At 36.8% G+C, this 27,448-nt stretch overlaps 3 protein-coding genes and 1 long non-coding RNA gene across 12 annotated transcripts in view; all 4 read left to right on the top strand.

The window, feature by feature from the left end:
* FAP (fibroblast activation protein alpha) overlaps window positions 1–2,779 on the top strand; it is a 39,260-nt gene extending 36,481 nt beyond the window's left edge. For 5 of the 8 annotated variants that reach the window (XM_061344029.1, XM_061344020.1, XM_061344044.1 and 2 more), the window contains 3 exons: window positions 670–742; window positions 996–1,069; window positions 2,456–2,779. In XM_061344029.1, coding sequence (XP_061200013.1) covers window positions 670–742; window positions 996–1,069; window positions 2,456–2,557 — 249 coding nt within the window. In that variant the 3' untranslated portion in view covers window positions 2,558–2,779. The other 3 variants (XR_009724005.1, XM_061344037.1, XR_009724006.1) reach the window with 2 other exon arrangements.
* A 646-nt stretch (window positions 2,780–3,425) lies between these two features.
* Window positions 3,426–9,609, top strand: LOC133207310 (uncharacterized). The gene is made up of 3 exons (XR_009724010.1): window positions 3,426–4,828; window positions 7,194–7,337; window positions 8,629–9,609. It is a non-coding gene; the product is annotated as an uncharacterized LOC133207310 (long non-coding RNA).
* A 784-nt stretch (window positions 9,610–10,393) lies between these two features.
* Window positions 10,394–22,172, top strand: GCG (glucagon). Of its 2 annotated transcripts, XM_061344080.1 has the most exons (7): window positions 10,394–10,547; window positions 15,062–15,162; window positions 15,539–15,700; window positions 16,513–16,566; window positions 18,217–18,354; window positions 20,512–20,655; window positions 21,677–22,172. In XM_061344080.1, exons 2-7 carry the CDS (start codon window positions 15,065–15,067, stop codon window positions 21,699–21,701), a joined length of 621 nt encoding a protein of 206 aa, XP_061200064.1. In that variant the 5' UTR covers window positions 10,394–10,547; window positions 15,062–15,064; the 3' UTR covers window positions 21,702–22,172. The 2 variants fall into 2 exon arrangements, with proteins under 2 accessions (XP_061200064.1, XP_061200074.1); XM_061344090.1 differs by lacking the exon at window positions 16,513–16,566.
* Window positions 22,173–24,219: 2,047 nt separating this feature from the next.
* Window positions 24,220–27,448, top strand: part of DPP4 (dipeptidyl peptidase 4) — a 42,487-nt gene continuing 39,258 nt past the window's right edge. The window contains exons 1-3 of the mRNA XM_061375632.1: window positions 24,220–24,254; window positions 25,923–26,120; window positions 26,229–26,332. Of these exons, the coding sequence (XP_061231616.1) occupies window positions 24,220–24,254; window positions 25,923–26,120; window positions 26,229–26,332 (337 nt within the window). The remainder of the gene's footprint in view (window positions 24,255–25,922; window positions 26,121–26,228; window positions 26,333–27,448) is intronic.

Below are 27,448 nucleotides of genomic sequence, written 5' to 3' on the forward strand. Positions count from 1 at the left end.
TTTCGCACTTGGACAAGTCAGACAGTTCTGCCAATGCAAACCGTTAGCCTAGGGAAGAATTTGTGAGAGAGGTTAAAATGTTGATAAGGCTTTGGTTGGTACTGTTAGCCGTGGTATGCAAACTGCTTCATGTAAATGTAACTCTGTGACAATAATATCATAAGCATACTAAATGGTAAGAACAGCTTCCCCTATGTGGCACAGGTTGTCTTTCTTCTTTTCTTCACATTGATAGGCAGCCTATAGCTTCCTCCAGCAGTGCACATACCAGCTCTGCATACAGAGAGGACTGAATTAATGCCCAAAGAAGCTAATGGACAGATACCTATTAAAGATTTTTGATCCTGTTCTCAGTTCCTATTCTTCATCCCAACTCAAAGAACAGAAATGCTCAATACCAAACTGCCCTGGTAGGTCTGCCTACGAATTATAACATTCAGGGAATGACACAATCGCTAATGCTGTGCTTTTCATGAACTGGCTCATAGAAAAGGCACTAAATACATATGGTTTCTATTATAATGTCAGATCGATATGAAGTCACTGCTGTCATTATCATGCCAGTTCAACTGTTTGACTGTTGTTCTACTAGGTAACTAAAGCCTTTCAGCTCTGTGGTTGAGTGGTTTAAATTGAAGCTGCTGAGCTGTTCGTTTTTCCTCTCAACAGAATTCAACTGTGATGGCAAGAGCAAAGAATTTCCAAAATGTAGAATATCTTCTCATCCATGGAACAGCAGATGGTGAGGTTTGCAAATGGCAGTACAAATACAGAGCCAGAATCACTTTGAAAAACATGAAGCATCTTTTTATGCCTTTGATTAGGGTCTTTGATAATCTATCTTTGATAGATTTCCATATGACATAAGATGCTTACTCATTTTTAGTAATGTCAACTGTATCACTTGATAATTAGTGGACACAACTTAATGCACTATAACTTTATGCTTTGCTGTATTTACACGTTTCAACAGCCAATTTCTTTACCTTTTTCAGATAACGTACATTTCCAGAACTCAGCACAAATCGCAAAAGCTCTGGTTAATGCACAGGTGGATTTCCAGGCAATGGTAAATAACAGACTTTTTCATTTTGAACAGTGTTTTGTAGCTTTATCAATAAACTTATCTGATATTTGGCAATGTTCTTAAGAACCCAGTTCTACTGAACACGCATCAAAACCTGTCAATTGCTAGTGCTTCTGTTACTCTTAAACAATTTCTTGCTTGAAGGATTTGCCTGCTTTCTCCCCCTACCCCTCACCCCACCCCACCCCACCCCCATGCTTTGCTTCTTGCCATTTGGATGCTATCAGGATTTCTCTGTTGTCAAGAATAATGTTGAGGCTTTTAAAATGAGCCAGGGAGAAGAATGAGAATCCAGCCTCCTTATGAAAGTTGTGATAGCTAGTAAAAGAGAGAAAGGTGAAGGAGCTGGCTTCTGGGGGCAAAACCATAACTGGTCTGATGGATTCTATCTTTTACTGGACATACCTACCACAGGCACAAGGTGAAACGCACAAAAAGGGTAGAATCCAAGTAGTATATCCAGCATCAGAAAATACACAAGTTGTCCACAAAACTTGCTTGCAGTGCAGGCAGAGGAAAACACATAAACAAGAGGTTAGAGGATATAAATGAGGAATGAACAACAAAAAAGTACTTTGAATTACACTCAAAGCTCTGTTTCTGCACCTTTTTTCTTGGAGCTAATGACCAAAGTGTTTGCCTGCTATCAAATGTACTAGCCTTCTGCCTGAATCTACTTTCCCAGGACCATGAACCTCCCAAAAAGGGATCACACAGGAATCTCTCTGTACTTGGGGTTTGTAGGCCATTTTGTGTATTCCACATTCTCTGCCTCCTTCACTGATATTTAGCAAACCATTGTTATTTCTCAAGTATCTGGAATAGTGTATAGAGTTATAGTCATTCCAGTTAAGCTATAGGGGAATGGCAGTTATTTCTAAGAGTCAGCAGAATTCATATGGATTTTATTTGCAGTACACGATTCATAATGTTCATGGCCCTGATGTAATGCAGGATGTTTTGAACAGAATCCCACAGCATCTAGCTGAAAGCTTGTTGCTTAGAGCCCAGTATTCCAGAGCAAGACTGTGACCCTAACGGCCAAGGCCATGCAGCAGGTCAAAGCCATTTCATCCCTAAGGGAATCTCAAAGCCCTTTTGCCTAACTTGATACAACTGACTTGTCAGTACTGAGGCAGTAATGATTACTCCTAGGTTACAGAAGGTTTAGAAACTTTTTTTTTCAGCAATATGAACATACTGGAAAGTGCTGAAAAGAAAGAAGAGTAGCAAGTCCCTCAGTTTTCTTGAGGCATCCACTTACTTTTATATGAAAATAAAGTTCTTGTATTTATTAACTATTGCAGAATTGAAAACATAACATAGGGGGTTTATGTTGTTTTGGTTTTTTTTTTTTTTCTTTTTCAGTGGTATACTGACCAGGACCATGGAATTCCAGGCCTTTCCAGCAAACATCTCTACACACATATGACCCGCTTCCTCAAACGATGTTTTTCTTTGTCAGAATGAGTAGATTATTCAGAACATGCCAAGGTATCTAATGCATCTCTGGGAGAATGCAATGATAACAGTGCCGAGGTTATATAGTTTTCAGGTGAATTGATGACAGGAACTTTAAATTGATGTTTACATCCATTTTTTAAACTGTATATTAGTACATGTTATGCTAATACATGTTTTGGCACATTTAACACCTGTTTGATAGAAAAAATAAAATTAGACTGTAAACCGTCATGTGCATTTCTTGCCATCTTGCTTAAACTTACGTTCTGTAATCCAGATAGGTGGTCCATTGCAAAGGCACACTGCCAGATGAAAATGCTTGCATTTGTTAACTACAACTGTAAAATGGGAAAGGACAAAGGAATCAGTGCAAGTACCTAATTAGCATCCTAACAAGAACTGGTTTCACAAAGTTTATTTCCAATTTCTTGGAAAGAATCCAAGCAGGGATAGGAACACACAATATTTAAAGATAAAGTTTGGATAATTATTGAGACTACTGAATGCTGTGTTCAAATTTTATCCAACTCTTATTTGAAATCTTGCTTCTGCAAAACTCTCAGTGTTCAGATTTAAACATGAAAGGAGGACATTCATGATAGCTATTTCATCTCAGTATTTTTCTCCCTGTGTTCAGAATATGTGAACAATATTAGCCTGTTTTTAATCATCACCTTGGCATTCAAATTAATCTCAGTGTCATTCATCCCAGACTGGAGGGGAAGGATCAAAGGATTACGCAGGATTTCTTTGCTTTGTTTTCCAGTGAAACTATTTCAGGGAGTCTTTTAAAAATGCTAGAGGCTAATAGTGATCGGAATACTTGTATTCTTTTGATTAGTAATCAACTCAGTCATATAAGAACCATGGTCTGTTTAAGACAGTAACTCATCTCTGCTATTAGCTGGTGAGAGTACAGAATAACCTGAAAAAGATTGTGGAGCAGACTTCTCACAAAGCAAGCTGCTTCCTAACTGTCAGTCAGAGATTGGGTGCTGCTTCTTTGTGGAAAAACAAGGGGTTTCATTTGACCCTCTTGACAAAAACATGGGGTTTAGCCAAAATCATTAAAATGTGGAAGTGATTTGCTATGTAACAGCTTCCTTCATTTTGTTAATGGAAATATCAAATCTAATTTTCCACACATGAGAACATTCCTCAGACACATCTTTATGTAAATGTAGTTGCCAAGCTGTTTGTAATGGTTAAATTATACTTTGATGGGAAGTCTTCAGAAAATACTCAATTAGTTCAGGTTTTTTTGGAAATGCTGCCAATTACGTGATGTTAATGAGGTTTTTGTTGGTAATGTAATTAAAATTCAACTGCTATAACAGTTAAAGGAAAAAATTATAGCTCTAACAAACTTAACATTAAGCAAATATAACATGAAGTGGGGCTAATTAGATGTTGATTATATGGTCCTATGTGCATTTGCTGCACACAACAGTAGTCTCAGTAATGTGGTTATTTTACAAATAAGGAATAGAATTCAGTTAAAATTACTGAGATTTAACTCTCAATTTCTTAAAATGACACAGAAACCATTGTAAAAATGCAATAAAAGAGAGAAAAATCAAGCTCTTATCACAGATGCCTGAGGTTTTAGATACCTGAATATGTCTAAAATGGGAGTCTTGAGCAATTTTCAAAAACATATGATATCAGCCTCCCATAAATTTCAGTATATTAATTTCTCTTTAAATTTCTGCAGCTTTATTTCTATTTATACTTTTGAAAATCCTATAAATTCTGGAAATTTGGCTAGAAAAATTGGCCCTTTGTGTATACTATAACTAATAAAATTATGCAATGTTTTTTTCACACCCTGCCCACAGGTCTGTAGTCAGAAGCTTCTGGAAGTATTTGGAATGAGGCACATTTCAGGAAAATGTGTCAAATAAAATAACAGAAGGTACCTCTTTCCCAAGGGATGCATTAGCTATTTTCATTATTATTCTGCCCTTATGTCTGTTTGTTTCCTAAGGCAATCAGAGTACACATCTTCCAAACTGTGCAGCATTTACCTTGGCTGTGAGGAAGCAGTTGTGGGGATAAAGCATGAAGAAAATAACTGCATCATGCTGCTGTCAGGTTTTCTTCATTTTTTTTTATGTTTTTAATTTATTTGCCTTACACAGTGCTTTTGCCAAAGAATGGGAATACTTCTTCAGCAGAGTGTGACATTTACACTGACTTGCTGGAGCAGTGTCTAACCTGAAAGCTTTATGATTGAGCAATCATGTATTTTGATGACCTGCAGGAAAATGTCCTAAGGTACAGTGAGTGTCAAAAAAGAACAACCCTGTAACAGGTAATGTCGCAGTCATTCATTAGGAATGGGGCAGAGCACTTCAAACCTACCACTGCAGTATTGTAGAGTCACAGAATGGTTAGGGCTGGAAGGGAACTTTGGAGGTCATTCCATCTCCCTGCTCAAGCAGGGCCACCTACGGCGAGTAGCCAGGGACTATGTCCAGATAGTTTTTGGATATCTAAAAGGCTGGAGACTCCACAAACTCTCTGGGCCACCCCTGCCAGTGCTTGGTCACCCTCGCAGTAAAAAAGTGCTTTGTCATGTTAGGACAGAACCTTCTGTTTCAGTTTGTGTCTGTTGCCTCTTGTTCTGTTTCCGGCACCACTGAAAAGAGTCTGGCTCCATCTTCTTTACACTGTCCCTTCAGATATTTACATTCAGTGATAAGATCCTCTCGAGCCTTTTCTTATCTAGAAAGAAAAACTTTCTGTTCTGCATTGCTGTCTACAATCACCACCCATGTTATAAGCATCACCATAAACTTTCACTGGACAGTTATTTGCCCCCATTCCTTTTTAACCTAGCCTACTACATGGGCTCTTCTGTAACAGAGCTTAAACACAGTTCATGGTGAAAGGGCTTGTCTTAAGAAAACAAGTTGAAGCTGACAAAAATACGTTTAAGGTTTAGCCTTACAGGTGAATAAATTGTATATATATCTATACTGCAGATATAGAATATGGCATGTAAGAGTCAACACTGGGACGCAACTTATTATGAAACTAAGAAATTATAGCCTTCATGACAAGATTTTCTAAGCTGATGAACGAATATCCTCAAATTCCTACTGTCAAATATTTTAGAGGATCTGATTTTCAGAAAATGCTGAGTACTTTCTGCTCCTATTTTCTCTTCAAAATGAGACTCTCACACTTCAGGTACCCCAAAGACAATGAAACTTAGTCTTCAAATATCTGTTGCATAAATAAGGTATACAAGGTTCTTAAAACAGGACATTGTTGTTCTGAATTTAGTAGACAGGCCCTAGATAAATAGCCACAGATCGAGTTCTTTACAAAACTCTTTCCACTATGAAACCTATTTAGCTTTTATAAAATAAAGCTAGAGCTGCAAGACAAAAACTGCTTTATTCCAGGAACAGAAGTGTACATAAATAGTAGAAAACCAGTGGTTCAACTCCAAACCATTCATTCCCAAACACCTATTTTCATCATCTACCTCAGTCATGCTATGCAAGTTGTGCATATCGGTGAACATGCAATCCTCATGCCTCAAATGTGGAGCTACATGTTTTGCTTCACTCAGAATTACTGCAGCTGCCAAGAAGAAAAGGCCTGAAAATGACATTAGCAGAAAACCAAGTATAAGCCCAGCCAGGCCCAAGAATATATGTTTAGTGTTATACTCATTTTACTCAGATATCAAGTCAAATTCAGACTACGTTCAATACTTTGCAGTTTGCCATTCAGTTCCAATTACAAGGCACAGCTGTTTAGAACATTTTATAGAGTCATTTGAAGTCTCTATATTTAATCTGAATAATTCATACTATTTGCTAGAGCATTTGGTATTACTTTCAATTATGAACATTGTTTCCTCAGAATGTAAGTAACTAGTACAGACTTGGCCAGCTCTTCTGCTTGCGCAAATTGATGCAGCTCCATTGACTTCAAATGGAGCAATTCCAATTTAGTGAGGAGACAGTGTGGGCTACAGCATAGTTACAATAGCTGTCTTTCCTGAGGTACAAACCCATCTGAATCCACGGCAGTAAGCATGAAGCTGCATGCTGTCATAAGGCTTAGAGACTGGACCTAATCCTCCATTTCAGGAAGCCATTCTTGCTCTCCAAAGTGTAGCCATGGAGTTGTATACATACATATGCACACATTTGTGTATCTAACATGATGCATGTTTTATATATGTATGTGCTTACACATATGTTCTTCTTATATATGTTCTCAGAAGGAGAATGCAGGACTCTCCTGATTATCACGTAACAAGGATAGGAAAATAAAATGGGCTGAACAGTCCCTGAACTTACAGTTGACAAGGTAAGGGAGAGAATGCTTTCTGTGCAGTGTAACAAAGAGAAGGGTGTGTACCTGTAGTCATACCCCAAGGTACATCCTTCTCCTTCACATGTTCTTTAGATATGCAATCTATAATAACATAATACTATAATAATAATAAATACGAAATGAAGAAATACACAGAAAAATGTGGAGGGTTCTTTTTTTGAACGCATTTGTTGGGAATTTTTTTACCTTTTTACTTTCAAAAGTCAGCAACTTCCTAATTCACTAAACTGTTCAAATCTTGACAATTTAAACTTTTAAAATTATTTTTTTCTTGTACCAACAGTAAAAGAGTTGAGAGAAACATCCCAGAAAATTATGATATTCAGAGCAGCTAGCCAGTTATTGCTAACACATTGGTCCTATTTTTCTGAAAAGCCATGCCAACTGGAACTGTTACCGCTAGAGCATCAGGTTCAGTGTGCAACTGGTAAGAATTCTGCCCCTCATTGTACCACTTCTGTAACTTTTCCCACAGATTTTTTGTCCAGTGAGTGCAGTACACTGTCCTTAATAGCAGCCATTACCTGGTACTGAGACCATGGTGCAGGAAACTTTGATTAACTCCAAATACAGTGAACTCAAGATAAAGATCTTTTAGTGACTCCAAGTGAATCATGAAAAAGATTATGATACTTTCCTGAAGGCAGGTCATCTTTCAGGTTCTGTCTCTAATCTGACTCAGTTTAAGTACTGTCTCATGTGTGAATTATAATACAGAGGAGAGTGAGGTTGTCTTTAAATTTTGTCAAAAGGTGCCGTCTACCTACTTTATTTTACAATCTGAGAGAAAAAAAATAGTACGTATTCATATTTCATACACTAGTTACTATTTGCTACTTCTGTTTGGTAGCTTTTGCTTGCTGTGCTCTTGAAGTATTGCTATGTATTCAGCTATGACAACTGAGGGTTGCATTGTTCTTGATGGCAGTTCATTTTTTTCATGTACTTTTTATTCTCCATGTATCACTTGCTAAACAATCAGTCTCCTAGATTCTAGATGACCTGCTAGATGATACAGCTTGTTTAACAGGTGCACTGAGCCGCTATGTTTCATATACATTTTTTCTGAAATCAAGAAGATAAAACAGAGATAAACAAAAAGAACTGCCTTTTCCTGGAGGGGATGATACTGTCTTACAGCCTGTGTTGCCTGTTTCAAAACTCAACAAGCAGAGAGATAATTGTAGCAATCCATTCCAACAAGCGTCTATGAGTCATCCTGGTCTAAAACAAGGTCTACACGGCCCTTTGATCACCATCTGCTGTCCCGTCGGGGTACTGCAGGGCTGGGCAGCCTGCCTTTTCCCGCAGAGCTGCAAAGCTCACCAACTTCACGGAGACGGTGCCTTCAAATACTTGGTGCTGCGCTTATATTTAAACCGTGATTTTGCATCCCCTATATAACGCTCATAAAATTTAAATAGAAAGTAGATTATAAAAGTAATTCTAAGGAAAAAACTACAAAGTATCTCAGTGAAATAGGCATGTCATGAAAATAAGTAGGTTTTGAGTATAAGGTTGTTTCCAGGCTTACTTTGCCTCTTTGGCACCATCTCTTACGAGTTACACAGTTGTCTGCCTAGGGAAGGTTGGTATATGGAGATGGTAATTCTGGTCGTTTCAGAGAAAAAAATCTGAAAAGCCAAGTTTGATAAATACTTGTAGAAGTTTGTTCAGCCTATGCCAATCAATGACTGGGAATATATTACTTTGAACAGATGTGAAAAATACAATTAAGACCAGGAAGAAAGAGGACATAGGGATCAGACCATGTGGAAAAGAAGCAGTAAATAAAAAGAAAAGTAATAAAAAGGCAAAAGAAAGCTCTCAGAAGTGACTGAAAGTACAAACAGAAGGCAATGTTGAGAGGAACAGAAGCTGTGCTCTTAAGTTTTCAGCAGCAGCATTAGTAGACACTTACATTATAGATAGAAATGACAAAAATGCACCAGGAATCTCAGTAGATGGATCCAAGAGCAGAAAAAAATTATTACACTAACACAAGAAATAATATATTAAAAAGTTATTTTTTGGACTGTGTAGTGAGACAGTGTTTCCCTAAACAAATATTGTATTACTACAGTGAGGAATTTAGGATAGAGCTATAGGAAGGATCCGCTAAATTTTGTTTGCCACTCTACTACTAGGATTATTACATGTACAAACTGCCTCAATTGCATCATATGGGCTATGGCAATCAGGCTGTGGCAAGCCAGCAGAAAGTTCCCTCACTGAAGAAGATTCTTTGCTGGCTTCATGGAGCACTGTTAGGGGAAATAAAAGGATTTGTTGTAATGTGCACGCTTTTTGCCACAACTTAGACTATAGGCCACACCAGACTGGAGCACAGGCTGTCATTAACATTCAGGGAGATGTTCACTGTGATTCCAGACCCTTTACTGAATAGGACTGAAGATGGAGTCCTTCATATTTTATCTGTCTCCTGGACTGCCTAGTACCTTACATATGTAAAAATAATATTTGGGGGGGTCTGCCCTTTTGCATTTTAAATGTATGAAAAAGTTTGTAAAGCAAAACCTCTCCAGGAAATTCCTGAAGGGGGGGGTATCTCGCTTGTTGCTTCATAGACAGGATAAAAGACCTGTATTTCTGACTGGCAGATTTTTTCATCTGCCGGGATCATTGATAAGCTTTGTGTTAATCTGTCCTCCCTGTGGTCACCACATGACTGAACAGTGCTGCCCTATCACAACTATGAAATTGCTCCGATGACTGGTTTAGGACCCTGACAATAGTTGCATAGAACAAACACAGCCACAAAGCTCAAATCTGTTTTGGTTTTTAGATATTTTTGTCCTTGTAGAGAATGAAGACTAGAGCAAAAGTCTTGTCTAAATCAGTAGTATGAAACTCAATTTATAATGAATGTTTGGCATATAATTCTCAAGTGGACATGATTTTTATACAGTAGAATTTGCAAAGTTGGAATTTTACATCTAAGGGTAATCGTATATTTGTGTTAGATTTGACCTGTGCCAGGCTTTGCATAGTGGGTAGCCATCACTGCGGTACTTCACATCTCTTCATGTTCGTTATATTTGTATGAGATTACTTGAAGAATCATTCAAGGGCTTTGGGGGAGTTATGTTGGTTATTGTTAACTGTGCGTTAAATTTATAAACCTTGATTTAAAATTGATTTAAAAGTTGATGCTATTGATACCAACAGGACTGGGATTCTAAATGTTAAATGTGTCAAATCAGAATTTGGAGAAATTGCTGCCTTAATTCCAGGCACCTTAAGCCTACTGTTTGTCATCCTAATGCCCTTCTGTTTGATATTTATTTCTTTGGACATAGCTACCTCACTTCTTTTGCAAATCCATGTTAGCATTGATGTCATAAAGTAAGCAGAATGAATGTGTGAAATTGCTTGTAAAATTATCAAACGAAATGAATAGCAAATATGATGACTTTTTTTTTTTTAAGTTGAATAAGGAAACTGTCAGCAATGATGCACTCTCATAATGCTTACTAGGGCTGAACAGTATATATATAAGTCTGTGAAAAAGAGGCAGATAGGCAGATCTCAGGATCCTCAAGGCTTGCCATAGTTCCGGAAGAGAGAGTAGCAGCTCTTTCTGCAACTGCTACGTATCACTTCAAAATACAAAAAGGTAAGATTGATATGAACTACCAGTACAATCTGTTTGAGCAGGCTAAGTGCATTATCTGAATTGTATTGCCCAAAGTTTGCAACAGAGGTGCAGGATCTTTCAGCAAACTGGTGTTTTCTTCTGTGGTTGTCCTCACTGATATTTGGATTTAATGACATCATCATTTTAATATTTTAATGTATTGAATTAGTTCAACAGAGACTGACCCAAAAAAGAGAAATCTCCTGTTTGGGTTGCTGAAGCAATTGAAGAAAGGAAGATTAACCATAAGAACATGAAAGACATGCATTGTAGTAAGATTTTAAATTGTGAGATATATAAATTATTGAGTTTTGTATTTTTATCTCCTTTAGCATCTTCTCTAGAAATGTTTAATGAACATGAGTTTAAAAATATTCACTCCTTCTATATACTGCTTAAATATGAATCAACAGGGATTAAATTGGCAGAATGCAAACAAAGTGGGTTTGTATAGTCACTGATTTAAAACTGTCCAAGATATTGTCACTCCATCACCCTACAGAATGCCACGCCACTGCCCTACTTTTAGATTAGTTTGTCTCAAAGCAACTATTATTTTCTTATCACTAAAATCTGAAAGAAAATTTTATAACACAAAATAAAAATTAAAGCCGTTCAGTAGTTGCTGTGATTACAAAGTTTAATTAAGTCCTCCATCTTACTATGGAACTCCTTAGACTAGAACCATTATATTTTATAGAAGCTTCCATGAGGCATTATAGCATGCTTAGGTAAATTGGATGTAAAATACATCTACCTGAAAAAGTGATTTCTTTACAATTAGAAATAACTGCGATTTGCAAACAGTTTAATGTTGATAGGAATTTATTTTATTAGCAGTATCTACTGGTGACCTGAATAATGTAGTGCAAATAAAATCTTTCTTCTGATCAGGAAGTGACTGATTAACTAAAATAAAGTAAACACATATTATTTTGCTGATCATCTTTTTCTCTACAAAATATGTTTGTGTTCCTCAGAATAACAATTTCTTCTTTAAATACTGTAGCTTCTTTAACTTGTCAAAAAATGCTGATACTGGTTTGGATTACCAATAGCAAGTACTAAACACTGAAGAAAATAAACTGATTCTTAATTTTTAAAAGAACATATTTGACAGAAGTTTAATACTTTTTGAAAATGCTTATTTTATTAATAAGGATTCTCTTTCTTGAAATTGTATTGCTTTCAAAAAAATGTATTTATACGTCTTTCTTTTTAGTAATCTCCCCAGATTTTGGTTTTGAAAAATTTACAAAGAAGCTGAACATGCACTTAATTTTAAACATATTTTTAAATCATAAAGTAGCCAGTGGGATTGTTCACACCTGAAAGATGTATGGGCCTGAGGCATAAGAGTTAGATCCATGATATATTGAAATCACTAAAGATCTGTTTACCGATTACAATGGGCTTTGAATTTGGTTTATTATAAATTTCTCACAAAATAATAGCTTTGGTATCTGATATTACTATAAGGAGGCTGGATTAATGACTAGACTTTTTCTTTCATTCCCCCTCAGTGACTTAGGTTTATGTCTAATCTGCATCATGGTTTAACAAAGCTATACGCAGCTGTAAACTGTTTTTATTTAGTGTTTTAGGTTAAGTAAATTATAACAAATTACTAACATACTGTTAATCAGGGCAAATTCACTTATTTATGGTGCAATAACCAAACCTTATTCACTGTCTGAATTAATTCATTGGTAGCCATATCAGCTAGCATGGGGGTCACTACCTTACAATCAGACCATTTCTATAATCACAGCAGTGTCATCACCCAAAGAACAGAGAGAGCTTTTGTTCCATTGTTGGAAGCCTATGAAACGTGAAATTATGCATTCTTTGGGATAGACATTGGATGTCAGTGTTGCACCACCAAATTACAGCTCCAAGCGAGACAGTGTTCGATACTACAGTTAGGGATATAATAGGACTAACTATATGGCCACTACAGTATTTTTTGGTACTACAGCAAGATATGTGCAAGTGTAGGAATAAAATTTCATATATCAAGACATTACAGAAGGCAGAAAAGAGTCTCCATACATACTGATGAAAAAATGAGCAACATTGGCAGTGGCTGCTGGTGGAGAGAGGGAAATTGATTCCATTGCTTAATAGTACAATAAACAACAACAAAAAAATATTCATTGATTTATTTTCCTTGTTTTAAGATTTGATTAATATTTTGATTGTATAAGTATTTTGATACTGCCACTGAGTTATTCTAGTAAAACATATATATTGTCATTAAGATTCCTTTAAAAGTTAGGCCTACCAGAGTACCAGAAGCAATGCACTCTTCCTAACCGTAGGTAAAATATCTGCCAACAGTCAAGTTTCACAGCTCCAAATATAAGTTATTTTAAAATAGACAGAAGAAACAGATTTCTTGAAAACCTGCTCTGAAGCTGGGCAGACTACTGGGGCAGTAAGGTTTTTGATGCAGAAGTTTATTTTTCCAGTGATGTTCATCTATGGCCACCTCTATCCAACTCCCCCCCCCCCCCCACACACACACACACTTTCACTGCTCAGTGCAGAGCCAACTCTAAATCTGAAGACAAAGTAAGCTGCACCTTCCCTACACATCATTTCTTCATAACTTTCTTATAGTTTCCTCCAGGCCACAGTGTATTTAAATTCAGCCTATTGTGACAACACGTTAAAATAGAGAACAGGTATGTTTTTATTCAGACTGCCTTATTTTATACATCATTGAATTTCAATCAGTAACTCTTCCAGTGGAGCTGGAGGGATTCAGCAGAGATTACATTTAGAGGGGAGGGTGCTTTTTGACTGGGTCTTACTTTGCCATCAACCACTTTACTTCAATGCACTCATGTTTTCTATCTCCCTTTGTTTTTCAGACTGTAGTATAAAATTCCATAGGAAAATGTCATGGATGGCAGAAGGGCTTTTTCAAATACACAAGTAATCAGGCCAAGTACACGATGAAATTATTTCTAGTGACATTTTGCTGATGTGAACTCATTACAACTTCTGTTGCTTTACAGCTTATTAATATTGTGATCCATACTGCTTTTAGAGTTAGAATGAATATTTACTATTCATCACTCAATGAATGTCCATTTGCCATTGAATGAATGGCATGTTCAACCTCTTTGTCAAGTTCAAAAGTACCTACACAAATTTTAAATTCACTTCCTTTTCTGTACATTCATTCCATAAATTTAAGTGATCCAAAATAATTAAAAGTTAACAACTTATACCAGTGGATTTTGTAAGTATATTTCCTCTCGTTTCCTGTTTATTTAAATCATTTTTGAATGTATCAGTCATTAGCTGCTCATAGTCCCTTTTGCACAGGGTTTCTTGACCCTAAAATGAATAGCATTTCTTTTTTTCGACAGTTTTTCCTATAGGGCATCATGTGCGAACAGACTAATAATACTACATCAAATAATGAAAATGGTAGCACACATAATTAGGGGATTAGAGAATGCCTTATTGGTGACTATTCACTAAAATCTATAACATTACTACTTGCATGAATAAACGAATCACTAATGCAAGTAAGGGATAACAGCTGGGCTGTGGATCACCAAACCATTTGTAAAGACTGTAATACTCTAGTTTACTCTGAATAATCTCACATTAAAGTCAGTGAAACTAGTCAAGTTATTACAGTGCACATTTTGAAAACATGTATAATAATGTAGACATTTTTCTTACATGGTTGAAGCCAATAGAATGACCTGAAACAGTAAGAATTGCATCTGGGATACAATATTTTCTGATATGATTTATGACCAATAATACGATGTATACACCCCGTATCTTTTATATCCTATGTAGCCCATAATGGAAGCCCTTAGGCTGAAATAAAAGTATTATGTCAATAGTGCAAGAAGCAAAATGACATGGCATTGAACACAAGCCAGTGAGTGGCTTGGTTGTTATTTAATAATAAAACAAACTTATCAATAAGTCATTATTAAGTCTAGAGGCCTACTACTGCAATTTTTGTTATTTCAAAACAAACTTTTAAAAGGAGAGTGGAGGTCCAGAAGAATTCAGAGCAGCTAATGTGACAGTATTCTTGACAAAGACTTGCTTTGTTTTTTCTCTAGTGAATGAGCTGGAAAAAAATAAAACTAATGCAAATACCCTAGTTTTGAAAAAAAAAACAAACAATATTATTGAAAGAGATTTAATGTTTGCAATCAGCAGAACAGAGAGCAAAGGGGATACAGACCTTTATCCTCCTATTGCAAAAGTGAGGATACAATTGCTCTAAGCTCACCTTGCAGTCTAGAATACAGACTAGAACAGAGACTGTATCTTTTGAATGCCTAGCCAAGGCACTGCAGTCTCCATCCGCTGGACATAGGCCCCATCCTCACAGGGGCTCAATATCTGTAAGTTTAGATCAGCATTAAAGATGTCTCTTTTCAATGTAATTTATTCAGACAGATGTAAACATGATTACATTTTTCTTTGTTGCCTTATTTCTGTTTTGACAGGCGATGAAAATGAAAAGCATTTATTTTGTTGCTGGGCTCCTTTTAATGATAGTTCAAGGCAGCTGGCAAAATCCTCTTCAGGATACAGAAGAGAAATCAAGGTAAATTCTTTGTATCAAACTCCTAGAAACATTTGGCCTGAACTTTGTTTTCTTATAGTTTTAAGCAAAATATACTATGACTTAAAAATATTTTTATACTATTACACAATACTTAAACTACCAGTTTTTAATACTGCAAAGTATAGCACAGAAGTTTTTGGTATTACAAACAATAGCTGCCTTAGTTATCCAAGATGATACTTTCATTGTACAGTAATAAATCTGCTATCTTAATTCATTTTACTAGCCAGCCAGTGATCAGTATGTCACTTGACTTCACTTTGTGAGAGTTTAAAATAGAATTTTTAAGAGAAGTCAACCCACTGTAGAATGTACTATAACCATTGCCAACTAACAATTACTAAACTTTTCACAGATCACTCAAAGCTTCCCAGTCTGAACCATTAGATGAATCTAGACAGCCGAATGAAGTGAAACGTCACTCACAAGGCACATTCACCAGTGATTACAGCAAGTACTTGGACACTAGACGAGCTCAGGACTTCGTGCAATGGTTAATGAGCACTAAAAGAAATGGGTAAGCATTTTGGTCACATTGCTACAGAAGTCCATATACAGACACAGCTAAAAATCCAGCTGAATTCAATTTCTTGATTTTAACTTCCCATCACAGACCACGTGTAATCCTCAAATAAGTACTTAAAGAAAAATTATATATAATTATAACATAGTATTAGAAATGGGGAATATGTGCAAAATTGTCAAAAGCATTTGGATAAACTGAGTGAATTTTACCTGATACACCATCTAAAAAGACTATCTCAGCCTATTTGGGACAGATTGTTTCAGTGGATTAAGTTCAATAGGAATAAGATATGTAAATATCATGTAAAGGTCTGGGCCATTAGGCCTTAATAAAACTTTCCTATCTATGGATTCTCTAATCCTGGAGTTTTGCTGTGAAAAGGAAACTAAGATTTAAGTTTAAGTTGACCACTGGATACTTCACCATTGCCACAAGTATACTATTAAGGCATGAGCTAGCATGTTTTTAGAATACTCTTTGATTAAACACAAGCCTACCAAACTGAGAGCAAGAATAATGCAAAAACATGTAAGTCTATGCCCTCTGTTCTAGAGATCTGCACACAGAATTAACAAAGCTATGACATTAATGCTTTTAAATCTCTGAGGGAGTCTTTAAAGTATAAAGTAACAGTTTCTAGACATTGTACTAATTTAAATTCATAAGCCTGAAATTATATTCCTCTGTCAGTCATGGTCGTTTATCATAATATTTAAATAATAACCAATAAAATCTCATCAGCTTATGCATGCTCTGCAATGTATTGGTAATAATGATCTAATGATTGTGGAATTCCATTACAGGCAACAAGGACAGGAGGCCAAAGAAAATGACAAATTCCCGGACCAACTCTCAAGGTATTCTAGTTGCCACAACTTGTTACTCAAATTGATTCTGAGATAATTTTCTGTTAAACAAGAAAGAAAACAATTAGTATTATTTACAATGTTACCACAATCTCAGAAATACCTATCAAAAGATAGCATCTGACACCTGCTTTTTAAAAGGAAAAAGGAAATGCCTCTTTGTTATTTATTCCTGTACCTGTGCTCTATAGTTACATGCAGTGGCTTCAAGGAATACAACACAATGAGAACAGATTTCAGAAAAGGACATTTCAAGTAATAAAAGTGATTTGAGAATAACTTAAAGAGAAAAACTTGGTACAGGAAAGGCTGAAGGAAAAAGAAAAAACAAACAAAAAAACCCAAAACAAAACAAAACAACCAAACAAACAAACACACACCCCACCCCACCCCCAAATCTGTGGAGGAAAAAAAAACAGGTGAGAAGACTAATGAAAGGAAAATGGCCAGGCACCAATTTGCTGGAGTTGATAAAACATGCTCAGCTCTAAGCATTCAGTCCCACATTACATAAACTGCTTATTACATGAAAGGAGAATGTAAGACCTGCTGGAGCCCAGAATTTTGTTTCTTGACAGTGTTTTGGGGAGAAGGTTGTGGGAACTGGAAATTTGAAACAAGTAAGACAGAAACCCCACGTTTTTGCTAACCAGATTGAAACACCTATATTAATTCTTCCTTCTTTTGTCAGAAATTCCAAAGACCATAGTCTGGATCACAAAGATCATTCCGTTCAAAACACTGTCAATATCAGTAACAAATCTGTAATAATGTTTCAGCTTCAATTGAATAGCATATCTCAACAAAATTAATGTTTCATTTAAAATGTTCCAAACAAGTCTAGTTAACATGCTGATAAAAAAGTGCAGATGGTACTAAATTAGGAGGAATGGTGAAATCCCAAGAAGAAGGAAAATAATAGATCTAGAGGCCCTGAAAACTGGATAGAAATTTGCAGATTCTGAAATAGAAATGTTAGGGAACTTACCTGTGGAAAATACTCCATTATATATCTACTTCTAAGTGGAGCTTGTTCTCCTAAGGGCCAGTGGGACATAATTTGCGCTATGCCAGAGAAAGAAGCACAATGAGGTGTAGGAAAGGCAAAACCAATTGTCTATTATGCTGAAGGTGATCAGGCTAGACTGTTCCAAGATTACCAGTTGGCTGGATTGATGATTAAAAGGGTGTTCACAAAACATTCAAAATGTAAATTCAATAGGAATTATGTCTCAACAGACTGGCTAAGAAATAATGAAGATGAAGGTAGGAGTGGCTTAATGCAAAGTTTTAGGTTAACACAAGAGATAACAAAAAGTATGTCTGTATAATACAATACAGATTGTTGATCACAGCTAATTAATCTAGCAGATGATCATTACAATGCAGTTATAATTGCTTTCAGTACCTGATTTGATTTGTTCAGAACTAGTTCAGGCATCTCTGCAAAAAACTATTGCACAGCACAGAACTGTGATATTACCAAGAAAAAAATAATAATTAATTTGAGAAGCAAAAAAAAAAAACCCTCTCACTAATAAGAAATACTAGTCTGGTGGATTAGAAATATAAATCAATAAAGGTTAAAAGAAAAATTAAATCCTTATGCAGCCTGCTTCTACAGTATTGCTCTTCTTTCAGCAATGCAATCTCCAAGCGTCATGCTGAATATGAGAGACATGCTGAAGGCACCTATACCAGTGATATCACCTCTTATTTGGAAGGTCAAGCTGCCAAAGAGTTCATTGCTTGGTTAGTGAATGGACGAGGAAGAAGAGAGTAAGAATCCATTCCTATTACTAAATTTTGCTTTGCTTTTGGGGTTAGAAATCAAGTCTGATGAAACCTTGACGTGTTTTTGATCATTTCTGCTGTACTTCATGCTCTTCTTTTGTAAAAGAAGATATTCTGTGGGTGTTAGGCTACCACTTTACATTATTAAGTTCCAATACGGATTAAAACAACCTGTTCATTATGCTGTTACAGTCTAAAAGGTATATTGAAGGTCAACATATCTAAAACTAAATCTCTAACTTCCTGTACCTACCACCTTTGCCCCTTCACATAACATTGCTTAGAGTCTTCATCTATCACTGAGTTGATTCAAGTCAAGATCATCTTAAATTACCTTCTCTTCTTTTCCCTTTCCCAGTCCATCTTTTCCCCTGTAGTATTTCCAAGGCTAAATTTTTACAATGTCATCAGCTATATTACATACGCTGCTGATCATTCCCAGCAGCGACTGATGACTTTTTCCTCTCCCTATACCCCACAAAGTCTCCCCAAGTTGCTGCTGCGAAAATAACTACAACTTCCTACAACTATGAATTATTTTCTTTTTTAAGACACCTCTACTTCTTCTGCTATAGTTCAGAGCTTCCTGGGTGCAGTGCTCCACAGCTTTGACCTACCCATGTCTCTGGTTTCTTTCATTAATATCTTCTTCACATACTCATTGCAGATTGCTCAAGCCTATTCACTTCATGTACTCATGGCTTTACATCTTTTTTCACGATAGTCTTACACTTAAAATGTCATCGCCTTCAATCTCATCTGCCTCCAACTCTGCATTTTGGGAGCTACACCATGCATATGACACTCCCCACTTTTTACCTGGTCCATACTTATTTGTGCCTTTAGACTGTAAGCTCTTTGGGGCAAGGATTTCAGTTCATCCTTTGATTATATATTCTACCGGCTGTAAAGTACTATGTAAGTCTCTTGCATTATATAAAAATAATAATAACAATAAAATACAACCTGTAAGACAAGATTGTGTGTTGTAGTCAAGGAAAACTAAATAGGTAGAAGTAACTTTTGTAAATAACGATTTCCTGAAAACACAGAGTTAAATAAATGAGGTCAGCTGCCAGCTATATATAGAGAGAACGGAAAGGCTGGTGACACTTTATAGTGATGTTGAGATTTGCAGTCCTTTTTCTGTCATGTTTTATTTTCATAAGCAGAAATAGGGTATTTCAGTATCCGTAAGACAGAAATACAACCTAGCTGTGATGAACTGCACTCAGAAACCTAGACAGACAATTAAATGTAGATCATCCTTCTGCTTTCCAACACTTAGTATTATTTGCGGTCAAACATGTATATAGCCTTCCCTGAAATTATTGCATGAAAAGAACCAGTCTGCCTGTCATTGGTTTCAGAGAACAGTGTGCTTCAGCATCAGTATATCTTAATGGAACCCATTAAAATATTTGCATATTTAATGGGATGAAACAAGAGAGGAAAGTTTCTAAATCAGGTTCTTGGCAGAATGGTTTTCCAGTGGTCAAAAAAGGATAGATCAAGAATAAGGATCTGATTCCAAATATAAAATGCTTTTGTACAGCATATAGATTTTATACTGGTGTTGTAACTGCGTTATTTTAACCCCCCAAAAAAGTTGCTGTTCTTAACATCTAAACACTTATGCAGTATACTTTTAAGTATATAACTAGAACTAGAGTACAATTAAAACTGAAAAAAACTGAAAAAAAAGTCTGAAAATATGACCATAATGCTTTAGTAGTGATATTTCTTAAATAACAATTCTTAGTAAATATACTGTGAATTTTATTGATGCTTAGTCTGCTTGCACATGCATTTCAGACACATTTTTGCATTGGCATAGGCATTTCAGACACATATATTTTTGCATCTATGGCTTTTTTAAAAATGCAAGAGAGGAATTTAGACTCACCTGAAGTCCTCATATGGTAAAGGGAGATTTCCATGCTTTATTCGATTATGAAAATAATGCCTCAAAAGATGTTCTAATATACATAGTTCTACCAGTGAGCCATAACATCAGGCTCAACCCTTAACTCCTTAAAATCAGTGGAAATGTGCAGTGTATTAGAATTCTGTCATAAGGTCCTTTTAAACAGTTTCTTTATTTCGATATGCAAATTGTTTGATAATTTCTTCCCTTTTAAGTTTCCCAGAAAAAGCTCTTGTGGCTGAAGAAATGGGCCGAAGACATGCAGACGGCACTTTCACAAGTGATATCAACAAAGTCCTTGATGACATGGCTGCCAAAGAATTCCTAAAATGGCTGATTAATACAAAAGTTACCCAAAGGTACCTAAATTTTGATGGTTATTCATAATATATTGTGGGTTTAAATGTATTTGTCACACATAGAGAAAGTAGTGCTAATTTTTCTCTAAACTATTGACATATCTAACTGTGTTACAAACTTTATTACACAGTGCTTAACAAGGATAAGACACAGAACTCATTCCAAATCTAATTTGTGTTTTCCATCAGTGGTGAACCTATATAATAATTTCCTGTGTAACTTGAGGGGAGGTTTGCCACTGAATGTTACCAGAAGTAAGGTCATATTAAATTAATGAAAAATAAAACTCTCCTTTGCATGGGCACTATGAATTCAAAGAATATTTATGGGTAAAATTACACCAAAACTATTATTTTTTAGACTTTGATATAAAACATTGGCTTAAATTGTGGATTGTCAATGGGGTACTGTAATCTGTGTTCCTGAAAGATAATTAATTAAGAACCCTGCTTTAGTGTGTCTGTGTATACGCAAATGCTCTTAGCAAAGCAACATTTTCTATGTGAGGTCTGTGAACAGTTTAATATTTAAGAATCATAAGAATTATTTGTTAACATTAACAAAGCATTTCAATGCCAACTTAAGGCACATGTGAGTGCCCAGATCTTTCAAAATGTTGGATATCCACTCTGTAAAAATTAATTACTTTTCACATTTGGACTACTACTGAAGCACCCAAAACAATTAGTTGATCTTGAAAATCCGAAACAACCAATATTGTCTCAAAAAAAAAAAAAATTTAGAAACTACAGTTAAAATACAGGTTTTATTAATATTTTAATACTTTCATGTGTTTGTTAATAGATCATCATCGAAATAAACTACGAAAAAATATATTAGAAACTATCCAAAAGCTTTTCCTTTAGGAATTTTTTTTCAGTCTGTTATTACAGAGAGGCATTGAGGGGTCTGTGCAACTAACATCTGCTAACTCTTAAACAGAAAAAATATGTTCCACACATATTTCATAAATCTTTGGTGGTTTATAAAATGCCCTAATTGCTGCTGCTTTTTTTCCAGGGACCTTTTGGGAGAATACCAGTAAAAATGCAGAATAAAAATGGGATAAATGAAGATCTTCATTGCATCAACTGCCAGTTATTAAGAGATTCTGAAATCTGTATTCTGTCATTTGCATTTGGTGTAACAAAACTATGTCACCTTGCATGCCAGGAAATAATTGTACTATAGTTTAGTGTTGCCAAAGGTTTATATATGGAAAACCTACTGTCTAAGGGATGAGTATCTTAATAACTTTAAATGAAAGTTCTGTATCTTTATATTTTCCATTTATTAGGACTGAAGTAACTCCATTTATATTTAATGATAAAATTATTTTTCTAAAAAGTGGGCTTCTACATACAAAGGATTCAATCATAAACTGTATGTGTTATTTGTAAAGGGCTGGCAGTTACAAATGCCTGAGAAGTGAATATCCCTCTTAAAACCTTTGTTATAAAAAGGCTAAGCTTTAAGGATATTAAATGATAGCCTTAAATAAATTTTTTCAAGCTTCTTTTCTGTTGACTTTTCATGCGTATATCCCTTGTGCCTCTTTGCACTCCGTTTCATTTTACTCTAATATTTTAGTGTCACTGAGATCTTGGAAGTGGTTTGTTGGGTATGATAGAACAAACTCAACATTTTGTTTTGTCACTTTTCCTCTATAATGATTCTCAGAAAAGAACTGTGTGAACCTTGAATTATCTTTAGCTAAAAAAGAAATCATATAAGATGAAGCTAGAGGGGGGAAACAAGTCTGCCCAGACAAGTATTCTTCACTAGCATAAATTCTGGTTTCTCAGCAAAATGAGGACAGCTTTCACTTTAATAGTAGTAGAAATTGCCATATAATTTCTTCAAATTTCATAAGATTGCCAAGTAATGCCAACTCAAATGGCTCTGGGGTCACTTTAATCTGTATTGTATTCTTTTCTTCCTTCTTCCTCTGAGAACTGCTTTGGTTCACCATGTATTGTGTTCAGCAACATTGTATAGTAACTTACAAGCACAACATTCCTGTAGCCTGAGCCTTCTTATCATGGTGACAGAACATTTGTCTTTGCACATCTCAGTGTTTCTGGTAATCCAAACTATTATACTCCCAGCTGGCCAGGGCATGTTTTTGCAGGTATATGATACTAGCTGCAGCTCCCAAATAGCCATGGGTGCTGTTATGCACCTCTTACTTCTGATAGCAACCCAAACACCCTTTTCTCCCCTTGCTAGAATAGCATTATGCCAGGTGTCTATATTAAAAGGCCCTAAAGAGCAAGTGCTTTAAGTGAAAGCAATGGGTATAGCAAGTACCTAGTAGAAGTTGATGTGAAGCAGGAGTGCTGTTGAATAAGAATTGGCACCTGTGTCCATTTGTGTTTTCAAGGCATCTGAGAGAAAAATGTATAATATCTGTTGTTTATTTAGTCCCACTTTTACTCAGTGGTTTCATTTCAAGTGCTTCTAAAACTGAAAAAAAACTTTAGTTACACAAAGTTGGGTCCACATGGTCAAGGCTCAAATGGTGCAGTTAACTCTTCTATTTCCATAGATTGGAGCAACTGTCTTTAAGATGTCTTATTCCATTATGTCCAGGATATTTAGTGCTATGAAGGACAGGCTTCCAGAGTTACAAATCCATTTTCCTGTGATGTCTGTCATCAGTGTCTTTGAGCACGTCCTAAAGATGGCTTTGTCAGCTATGAAAATACTGGTTTCCCACATTTTTACAAATTACGTGCTTTTAGGAAGAGAGGAGTATAAATTACTTTCTCAAAGTTATACCGCTTGTCTGAAGCACAGCAAAAATATTTAACTTCTAATTTTCTAAGTCCCAATCTAGAGCACGAATCAAAAGACACCCTTTCTTCAGAAATGATATGAAGTTGATCATGTTCCAGAGGTTCCAAACATATGTTTTAGGTCAACAGGACTAGGACTTGCACATCCTGAAATCACAGAAAAAGTCCATTTGGGATCAAAAACAAGGTATGTACTGGATATTTCTTATACATGCTACATGAAATTCAGTTAATGTTACAAACATGGGGAAAAAAAGTAGCAGTCTCTTCTTTAAAACATTGTCTTTACTGGACAATACCTACCCATGTCTGCAGGCTGAGAGAAAGCAGAACAGCTGCAGCATTCAAGCCTCTAGAGAATTGCTATTTTATGTTTTAGTTTTAATTTTGTGGTCTAGTAAGGGAGAGATATAATTCTAGGCCTTACATCCATGAATGGTACATTGGTAGAGAAATTCACAAACAGTGGCCTAAAGATTCCTTTTAAATAATAGATGGTTTTCAAAGTCCTCAGGCAATGGAGCAACAGCTGTCAGTTATCATGTTGATTGCCTGTGGTGCTGCTGCTTGCATAAGGGGGCTTGAATTTGATCTCGGCAAATAAAGGCAAGCAAGTGGCACTGCTTAAGGGAATCATGTTTCAGGAGCATGTTTCAGTATTACCTATGGGGCTATGGTCTCATCCACCCTCAGAAATGTTAAACTTTCTTCCAGTCAAGGATCCAAACTTGGTATAACTTATTAATTTCAAATGCCCTGGTGTGCATGAGGGGTCTTGACTGGAATGCTATAAAAAAATGGTACTGCTGCAACGCCCCTCTGCACCTGATGCAAGTTTTACATCTAGAAAATAGTTAGGTTATGGGTTCCATCTTATTTTAAACATATTGTAAATGTATCATACGTGCAGTTTATGGCTCATAAAAAGAGACAATCTGTCAGAGCACCAGAAGCACAACCATTATAGTCATTTTGGAGACCATGGGTATTTTGATCAGACAGGAGGAACTTGAGATTTTTTTTTTCAAGATGTAGAGAATCACTGCCAGGAACTATTGCAACTAAATGGAAAACATACTCTGCTAAATTGTCTCCTATTGGATCACCCAGGTGGTCCTGAGTACAGAATTAGGTGCCATAAGCCTCTCTGGCACAACCAGAGTCAGAAGAACTGTAGATTATTAGACATTCTGATCTAGGCACAGGAACTCAGATTTCTAAAGGTATCAAAAATTGTCTACCCATTGAAACTAGCAGAAGTCAGGCATACAATTTGGCAGCGTTTTTTTTTTATTATTTCTTAGAATTAACCACTGAGAAGGATTAAAACCTTGCATACAATCTCTCAAAACAGCAATTATTAAGTAACTTGGCTATGAAAAGCTTGGGAACATTCAGATACATTTTATCATTACATTTATCACAAGACTGAGATTATAATTTGACTTGGTTATTCTTTGAGATGCAGGGATGATCACTACTTAGATATTTAGAAAACATAGCAGAGATTGGCTGAATTATGTTGCAATTCCCACTCACTGGGAAAAGGAGAATTCACCCCAAGGCATGGGGAGGTGTTTTTTTTTATTGCTGGTGAAATGAGTGAGTGCACAGACTAACAGGTAGGTATCTAAGAGGGGCTATAAAACAATCTGAAATTCTGGTCATGCATCTCACAGCATATATGGCATACCAGTTTGAAAATTAAAGTTGAAGACTTCTATTTCACTGTGATTTTACTTTATAAAAGTGGACTTAACAGTACACAGAAATTACCATTAAGCTAGCTGTGAATTTATACCACGTTACGTCCGCCACTGTAAACATACAGAGCTATATGGAACCACTATCAGGGCAAATTAATGGTATTTCTAAGGTAAATCGCTATAGCTAGCACCATATAAACTTACAAGTAGTACTAACCACTACCTTCAAGCTGAAAGGTACACAATAGTGAGCTGAGCATAAGACTACTTGGTGATGCTCAGCTTTTTGAACAAATGCTTTATAGTTTTGATTTCCAGGTTATATTCAGTCTTTCCCACTAATTAGTCCTAATACCTCAACGCATACTCAAAATTCTCCTTGGAAATGGAATTGGCTGATGTGATAAACCAGGGTCATCTTCAGAGCTAGATTTTAAACTTTTATCCTGCACTTCCGTTTTTCTGGGCATTTAAAATTCCGTTTTGCAGACTTACACATCCACCTCTCTTGTATGCCAACAACCAGTGCCAAATAAATAAATACCAGCCTTTCCTGCAATTTTATTAGTCTTTCCATAACTTGCTTGCCAGAGAAAGTTCAAAGAGCAGAAACTTTACAAGAAATGCTGGTGTTATCAGAGCATTAGGAGCTTTGCCGTTAGCGTTCGAAGGCATTTCACTTCTGGGATCTCTGGATGGCCGTTATCTGATTTCCTACAGAAATCTTTTCAGTGTTAAAGGTCCCTCCCTTCTATCGTGCAGCCGTGTCACCGCGCACCAAGTGTCTGAACCGAAGGAGAAAAAGCAGCTCGCAGAACAACCCCCAAAGCTCCAAAGCCAGCAGGAAAGCCGAGATCTCGCATTAACCCCCGGCTCTTGGCGGTACTTCCTTCCTGCCAGCGGCTGCTGTTTCCAGCCCGCCCAGCAGAAAAGCCCCGAGGGCAGCAGAAGCACAAAGGCGTAAGGGTGCGCGGTCTCTCTCTGCACCATGCAGGTGGGTGAGAGAGGGGAGGGGGGGTGGGGGTCGCTGGGGGGGGGGGGGTCCTGCGCAGCCGCAGCTGCCGCCTGATGGGACTTCTCCTTGCAGACCTTCCTGAAGTGCTTGCTGGGGATCCTGGGGTTTGCTGTCATCGTCACGGCCATAGCCGTGCCCCTCGCCTTGCTCACCGGCAGTAAGTCCGCGGCGCGGCCGGGGGGGGAAGGGGTGGGGCTGGGGGGCGCTCCCTGCGGCTGCCGGGCTCTGCCGGGCTCGGGGGATCCGCAGCCTCGATACCCATGCAGTGGTGGCTTTTGCGGAAAGTTTGTGCCGTAGGCGACCGGGCTGATGGAGCTGGAGCTCCAGAGTCCTTGGTGTGGAGCTTGGGTACTTGGTCAAGAAGGTGTCTCACCTGAGGGGTGTGTGTGTCACTTGATTTCTGTGTAAGTTGGGAAAATACTAGTTCTAAGCATTAAGGTTTTCAGTAGTTTTCTTGACTGTTGAAGCTGGAGGCTGTAGAACCAGCAGTAAAATCCCAGTTAGTCAATTTCCTAGGGTGTATTGAAGAGATAAGGTTATATTCCCTCTACTTTGATTTGTTTGCACAACTTTTGTTAACGTTGTTGAGTGAAATTATATATACATCACAGTTCCAGAGGTCAGAAAAGTAGGAAAGGTTTGGAATGCATTATTGGACTCTGATCAGTTTACACTTCACAGGTTATCCTTGTAGCTCTAGATGTTCATGTGAAACATTGCTCATTAAGCAATGCATTTGCTTTCAGCTGGCAGGACAGAGCTGCAGGTTAATCTCTCTTGTTGTGTCGTTCTGGTGAACAGCTGAGCAGCTGCAATATGTAGAATTGAGTACTGCAGAAACAGGGAAACAGAGTTTTCTAGGCTAGACCTTTGCTTGTCTTCTGCTTGTGAGGTGAACCCCAAGAAATGTGAAGATGTGTGTCTTAATCAGGGTGTTCAAATATGGACACAGCAATTGTTTATGTGCACAGAAAGTGCTTCTACATACCTTCTGGGCTAATACTTGCATCAGTAAATGCTGACTCCTTTCTGTTATTTTGGGGCAGCTTTTTTCATTTACCTCAATAACGCCATTTTTTTAGGTAATAGAAGATAGTTTCATAAGGTGGGGAGAGAAAGAGAAGGGGTCTTGGTAGCTTACTACATGTCTGCGTACAGCCTAGTGAAGGTACATGTGTTTCACCTAGTGAAAGAACTCAATATTGCAGGCCCGAACTCTGCTGGAGCTGGTGCTTGTCTGCCTTAATACCAATGCCATGTTGTATTGAAAATC

This window comes from Neopsephotus bourkii, unplaced genomic scaffold (assembly GCF_033783945.1).
Source record: "Neopsephotus bourkii isolate Nb327-2 ecotype Australia unplaced genomic scaffold, CSIRO-AGI_Nbou_v1 NB_196, whole genome shotgun sequence".
NCBI classification, from domain to species: domain Eukaryota; kingdom Metazoa; phylum Chordata; class Aves; order Psittaciformes; family Psittacidae; genus Neopsephotus; species Neopsephotus bourkii.